General features: G+C 34.4%; 2 protein-coding genes across 3 annotated transcripts in view; both read left to right on the forward strand.

Moving 5' to 3' along the window:
* LOC107664336 (interleukin-12 subunit beta-like) lies at positions 1-2,493 on the forward strand. The gene is made up of 7 exons (XM_016454865.1): positions 1-97; positions 263-523; positions 1,341-1,443; positions 1,543-1,715; positions 1,811-1,980; positions 2,210-2,319; positions 2,457-2,493. Exons 1-7 carry the CDS (start codon positions 1-3, stop codon positions 2,491-2,493), a joined length of 951 nt encoding a protein of 316 aa, XP_016310351.1.
* A 3,111-nt stretch (positions 2,494-5,604) lies between these two features.
* LOC107664350 (RING finger protein 145-like) overlaps positions 5,605-7,047 on the forward strand; it is a 26,986-nt gene continuing 25,543 nt past the window's right edge. For both annotated transcript variants that reach the window (XM_016454892.1, XM_016454893.1), the window contains exon 1: positions 5,605-6,203. The gene's annotated coding sequence lies outside the window, so the exon portion shown is untranslated. The remainder of the gene's footprint in view (positions 6,204-7,047) is intronic.

A 7,047-nucleotide genomic window follows, 5' to 3' on the forward strand; every position in this document is an offset into this window, starting at 1 on the left:
ATGTTTTTTCTCTTTTTGAGTACGTTGTTGTTTCTCCAGTCCTCTGCTGACAGATCCATCAAAACAGCTGAGAGTTACTGGACACTTAAACCAAATGGTTTGTTTGTTGGTCTGAATCATGTCTAAAGAATTGTTTCTGTGTAAAATTTCTACAAAGTACTTGAGCTCTGTTTTATAAACTGCTACAATTTATTTTATTTGTATTGGGGCTTGTATTGTTATATTTGCACTTCTCATTTGTTTTTCAATTGTCTGTCATCAGTGCTTGTGGTGAATGTCAATGTAGGTGAAGATGTAAACGTGCCACTTATCTGTGGAGAAGCATATGAAGCGGAAAATATTACATGGACCAGAAACAACGATGAAAATCTGGAGGCTCAAGGAAACAGGATCGTCGTCACAGTAGAGGGGTGGATGGGGGGCAACTACTCCTGTTTCAACAGTGAGGGATCCTACCTAAACCACACACTGGTGCTGGCTCAGTGGACCTTCAGGAAGTTTATCAAGAATACTCCTGAGAAAGGTACAACCCTCTTTTACATTGTATAAAATTGTCATGATATTCATTTGAAAAATTTAAAAATGTTAAATAGTTTCAAGCCTTCAGCAGTGAAACATTTTACAGTAAATATTAATTTCTACCATGTAGTTTGTAGAAAAATATATTGGGGTCAGTAAGATTTGTCATTTTTTTATGCTCATCAAGGCTTTACTTATTTTAATTTACAAAAATAGAGTAAAAACAGTAAAACTGTGAAATATTATTACAATAAAAATGATATGTATTTTAATTTATTTTATTTTATTTTAAACAGTGATTACTCCAGTCTTCAGTGTCACATGATCCTTCAGAAATCATTCTAATATGCTGTATGCTGATTCAAAAACATTTCCTATTATCAATGTTAAAAATTAGTATGCTACTTAGTAGTTTTAATTTTTATTTTTTGAAAAAAATGTTTTTATTATTATTTGAATATAATGTTCAAAAGAACAGCATTTATTTGTATTATAAATATTTTGTAACATTATAAATTACATATATAAATTAAATAATTTACAAATTATAAATTAAATTTATAAATTAAATATGCAAATATATAAGCCTGTGTTGTCACTTTTGATCAATTTACTAAATAAAAGTATTAATTTCTTAATAATAATAATAATAATAATAATAATAATAAATTGACCCCAAATGTTTGAACAGTAGTGTTTATACATTTTTATAAAATGTATTTGTTTCTTTTTTATTAAATTCAGTTTCATAATTGTATTATATAATTGTTTTATTTAATTCTTATTATATATATTTTTTTTTTATTGAATTACCAAACAAGGTTACATCGATTGTTCAACAAATAACTATGGAGGTTCCTTCAAATGTAATTGGACATGGGATGTAAATAGGAATGGCCATGTTGCTCATATCAAAGCCTCACGGTAAGTTTCTCCATCTTATTTTAGGTTCTGCAAACTGCAATGATGTAAGAGGTGTGGAGAAAAAAAATAAATAAAAAAACTTGACTGATTCTGTTCCAGCCCTGGTGGAAGCAACATCAGCTGCAGTCTGGATTCCAGTGGGAATATCACATGCTTAGACCATGACTATTGTCCCTATGCAGAGGAGGTGGAGCGCATCAACCTGACCATATACTTCAGAAGCAGCTTTGTTGTTGAATCCTACAATACAAAGTTCTACATCATGGATATCGGTGAGCTCTCACAAATCGCTAAGATGGGGTCTTAGAATATTGAATTAGAATGCCGCTCATCTGAATATGAAACAATCTTTTTCTGCACTTCTTAGTGAGGCCTGATATGGTGCCTATTAGTAGGATCAATAAAACATCCGTAGAGGTCAAATATCCACACTCCTGGAGCACACCATCATCCTACTTCCCTCTCATGTTTCAAGTGAAAGAGATTCGCTGTCGGAAACATGACAATTGTGACTGCTCCAAACCGAACTCACAAGAGGTAACCCCACACACTACTGCTCAAAAGAATGTTTGGAATAATTAGGGTGCATTTACACCCTAAAACAGTAATATTGTGAAAATCATTACAATCGTTACAAATTATTTTACATTTTAGTATATTTTAAAATGTAATTTATTTCTGTGAAAGCAAGACTTAAATTTTAACTATTAAAACTATTATTATTTTTAGTCAGACCTGGAAATATATTAATATTTGTTTTGCTCAGATTTTCTTCACACAAAGTCACAAGCTGCCAGTGACAAAAGGGATGACGGTGTGTGTGAGAGCGAGGGATGAATTCTGTAATTCCTCATGGAGTGACTGGAACCAGTACAAGTATGTGTATTTAACATTTGTTATATTTCTTAGCAAAACATTCATTTGTTTTACCCCCATTAAAAATTGTTTTATTGCTTTATTAATGTTTTTTTTCTGCACACATTATAATACAAAATGTCTCTGTTCATTTTTAGGTGCAAAACCAGAAAAAATAGCAAGCAGAGGAAATGAGAACCAACGTTAAAGATGCTATAATTTATTATGCATTTTAAATAAAAATAATTTTAAACATTATGATGCGTTCTGTAGTCATGAACAATGACTGACTCTATTAGACCTTTTTTGGTCATATACTGTGTAATTAAATACAAACACATAGTATGTGTTCTTGTAATAATGTATTTATCTATACTATTTTATAATAGAATTAATAACATTATCATGCTCTTAAATGAATTATGTATAACTGTAGTACATTTTGATTGTGTTACATGTATTTATTATGATTTCAATGTTTCTGATGTCTTTACTTGATTATATAAGATATAAAACATCAATACACTCTTAATTCAGTTTGTCTTGATTCCATGTTTAAATTTAAGAAATTTGATTTCATGTCATGCCTCACCAAGTGTGAACTATTATGTAGTGTGTATAGTTTGCTAAATAACACGCACATTGAAAGGTTTGGACTTTGTTAGGGTCCTAATTATGTGCAAATGTTTTTTTCTTTCTCTGTAGATTACACATAAGACTGCCCAAGACAGGAATTACTGTCACATCTCAATGTGGAGCAAAGCGACTTGCTATTCCACCAATGTCAACAGAGTTCGGGCATCAAATCAAAAGAGCCCCCTAAACCAATTTCTCAATGATTGTTCAAGCATTGTGTAAAAACAATTCCTCTATTGAAGTCTGGGGAAAAAAACACGTGTAACACACCATGAGTGACACTTAACCATCATGACTTGCCAGTTGTAAAAAACACAAGTGCTGGGTTTTTGGAAATGACACAATTGGTGCATCACTGACATTTGAGGAATTTACCCAAACAAACCTGCCATTCATTAATTAAAGCTAGTAAATAATAAAAAGAGCATAAAAAATAAGTAAATGAAAGGGAAACGCCAATAACTGATCTGATCAGCTGTGATCTGAACTCTACTAATCACAAAACAGACAATTAATAAACAATTAAGCAAAAAAAAAAAAAAAAAAGTATTTTCTGGGCTAAATGTATCCTTAAATATATTTCTAGCTAAATAGTTGACCTGTTTATCCAGGGAGGTTTATACGTTTGAGATATATAGAATGTCTTGAAAAGGCCACTGTCCCTCCTTATCAGAGTTAAGAGTTTTTTCAGGGTGTTTTTCAAGTGTGACATAAAAACTTTGATCTGAGAAGCATTTCCTCAACGTCATTATGAGAGACAGTGAAGAGGGTACAGATTGCTGACCTACTTATGAAGTATAGAGACTAAAAGAGAATCTTGGCTCACTCCCTCTGGGACATGTGCTGTTGTAGGCTGATAGAAACATCCACATGCTTATAATTAAATGATTTACAGTCTGTATGTAGCAGACACACTGCATTAATAAAATATGTAATTAAATGTGTTCTTTCACATTTTGTCTTATAATAAACAGACTGTTCACTAAAAGTTGTGTATGGTCATTTTATGTAAATAGGTAGTAGGTCTGAAATGTCTACAAGTGATCTCTCTGTTTCACTTTTAGTCAGCAGTGTCTAGCAATAATTTTGCAAATGAGTTTTCACTTAACATGCAAACAGAAAATGTGTGATTTTGACACAAAAAACTGGACAGTTATTGAGACTCTTGTTTTTGAAACTATTGTTTTGGGTTACCTTACCACAAGACAGCTGCTTTGGGACTGCTGTTGTGGGTTAATGTGTGACCTATTGTATTTTATTACTGAATGGACATTTACTGTATATTCCCTGAATGCTACATCATACTCCGTAAATGATGCTTAATCATATGTTTATACAGGAGGGAAGTTCACGCCAACATGAGTGAATAGCTGAGCCAGCTGTGGCTTCACCACATGAGGAGAAATTACTAGGGGTTTGGAGATGATAATTCCCCATAAAGCATGATTAAGGTCATCAGTTTTTAACCACGTTTTTTTTTTTTTTTTTTTTGGAGAGATAGATAGAACCACAGAGCAGAGAACCACATCTTCTTGCAATTAAACACAAATTGGGGGCATTTTTTCCATACAACTCAAAGACCTCCATTCAAAATCATACAAGGACAAACTCATTAAAGTGTTGTTTTAATAAATTTTGTTACAAATAATATAAAAAATAAATATTATAAAATAATTATTCACACACTCACACACACACGCACACACACACACACACACACACACACACACAGTGCTTAACAAATTTATTTGACCACCACCTGTCAATGTAAGGTTTGTGCCACAGCTGCCCTAAACTTACAGTATTGGTGTTTACCAAAATAATTTTTTATGTTTCTGTAATGGTTAATCCACCAGTATGTGTAAGCTCTTTAGTCACAGTAGTGTTTATAATGCTAAAATATAATTATTGTTGTTATCCATGAATTTTAGAATTTACTGTTTTAGAAAAAAGGCAGAAAAATAGTACAGCACCTTATTATTTTTTTTTTTTATTCAGATGCCCACTTAGTCAATAAATACAGTCCAATAAATTTGTTAAGCACTGTATGTGCGTAACAAAATTTATTAGATCACCAATAAGGAGAAAACACAAAATCTGTCCAAAACATGCTTCAAACTAAAAATGTTATTGTCTTTTATTAGGCAAATAACAAACTGAAACAACTAAATAGTGTTTATTCACACAAACCAAAAAAAACTGAATATTTTGCATGGCCTCATTAGGCAACAGCTTGCATTCTTGCTTTGTTTTTTTGTACTTTTCCACAGTCTCTGTTATTGACTGTAATTGGGCATCTGAATAAAACATAATAAAGTGCTTTTTTTAATTTACTGTTTAACAAGAAAGGCAGCTTTACTATTTTTCCTGCCTTTCTTGTAAAACAGTATTCGAAAATTCATTGATAACAATAATTATATTTTATCATACTATCTACTGTGACTAAAGAGCTTACACATAGCCTACTGTCGGATTAACCATTACAGACATATAAAAAAGGGTTTTGGTAATCACCAATACTGTTAGTTTAGGGAATTGATAACAATAATTATATTTTATCATACTATCTACTGTGACTAAAGAGCTTACACATAGCCTACTGTCGGATTAACCATTACAGAAATATAAAAAAGGGTTTTGGTAATCACCAATACTGTTAGTTTAGGGCACTGTGACACAGTTTTACATTATGTGGTGGTGGTGGTGGTGGTGGTCTAATAAATACATTTGTTAAGCACTGTAGCCTGACTTCTCTCAACGCCAAACAGGCGAGAGGGAGAGAGAGAGATGTGAAGATATATTACAGAAGGTAGTATTACAGATAGATAGCCTAATTATCAAGTCGATTATCATTTTTGTATTATTCACAGCCCGTGATCTGGTTCATTATAGCGCTCTTAATCTTTATAGCACAGTTGGCATTGTGAATGCTGAGTCGTCTGCTCTGACTCCTTATCATTCCACCTCTCCACCCCCTCTTCCTCTCTTTCTTTCAGTCTCAACGTGTGCTGTGCCCTCATGATGCCACGGCGCTCGCTAATCCGCTCTCCGCGCCGCGGCGCACATGCTCACTACCGATCACTGTGGCAATCTGTAATGGCTGCTGGATGATGTGATGCGAGTCCCGGTGCCGCGCCGCGTCGGTAGGAATGCCATTTCCCTGAGACCGCCAACCACTCCATTCATTCCTCCGTCAACATGGTTGACATCCGACAGAAGAATAAAGGTCGGACATCGTAGTCGCGAGCACTTGCGAGAGTCATAATCGTGTAAGTTGAATGTTTATTTTGTCTCCGTTAAATTGCGGTTCATTGAGCGGAGGACCCGGACATGCCTTATCCGAGGTCACTACAGTTCATAGCAGCATCTCTAGAGAGAGAAGGCGCATGTAGCCGCGTGCTGCATATAGCTTCATCCAAATGTTATATATAACGTGCGATTCCGTGCAGGTTTCCTGTTATTAAAGACGTTTAACACCGGTTATACGTGCTAAACGTGCTAAAGCAGCATCACGTCAATGTAACGTAATACAACATAGGCTATACTCACGTTTGTTGTTTTTATTTACGTCAATAGGACGGAAAACGACGTTATTTTGTAGACGCGCTTATTTAGTACTGCAACAGTGCGATCAGCCAGTCACACTATTACTTTTCAGTGAGCCCGGGGTTACTGTAGTTCATTTCGACAGTTCCCGCTGGCTCTAACATTAGAAAATACATTATCAGGGCAAACGTAGTGGTTTAGGGTCGAGGGGCTGAGCTACTTTTTTTTATAAAGCTTGAACCCCTCAAGGGAAATCCAAACAACAAGTTGGGAAGATAAAAGTATTTATTCTTACAGAAAATTAGACGTTTTAAAGGATTTGAAATGTGTCATTAATCACAGAAGATAGTGTACGTACTACGTATCACTCGTATCACAATGCGTTAGTCTTACGAGGTTACCATAGCAACAGTAGGCTGGCGAAGCGGTTTTCTTTAACTACCGGCTAAAAATACAAACATATATTTGCACATGCACTGTATTTAACACTTACAATACATTTACGTATTACAAGTGCCTCACAAAAAATAGTGCCCCCCCCCCCCCCCCCCCCCCCCACCCCACACC

This window comes from Sinocyclocheilus anshuiensis, unplaced genomic scaffold, assembly GCF_001515605.1.
Source record: "Sinocyclocheilus anshuiensis isolate Anshui unplaced genomic scaffold, SAMN03320099.WGS_v1.1 scaffold111, whole genome shotgun sequence".
NCBI lineage: Eukaryota > Metazoa > Chordata > Actinopteri > Cypriniformes > Cyprinidae > Sinocyclocheilus > Sinocyclocheilus anshuiensis.

Excerpts from the sequence above, each read along its gene's own strand:
- LOC107664336 (XM_016454865.1), top strand. The coding sequence starts at position 1 with ATGTTTTTTCTCTTTTTGAGTACGTTGTTGTTTCTCCAGTCCTCTGCT. Across the intron at positions 98-262 it reads CTGGACACTTAAACCAAATG|TGCTTGTGGTGAATGTCAAT; the intron begins GTTTGTTTGTTG and ends GTCTGTCATCAG. Across the intron at positions 524-1,340 it reads CAAGAATACTCCTGAGAAAG|GTTACATCGATTGTTCAACA; the intron begins GTACAACCCTCT and ends TTACCAAACAAG.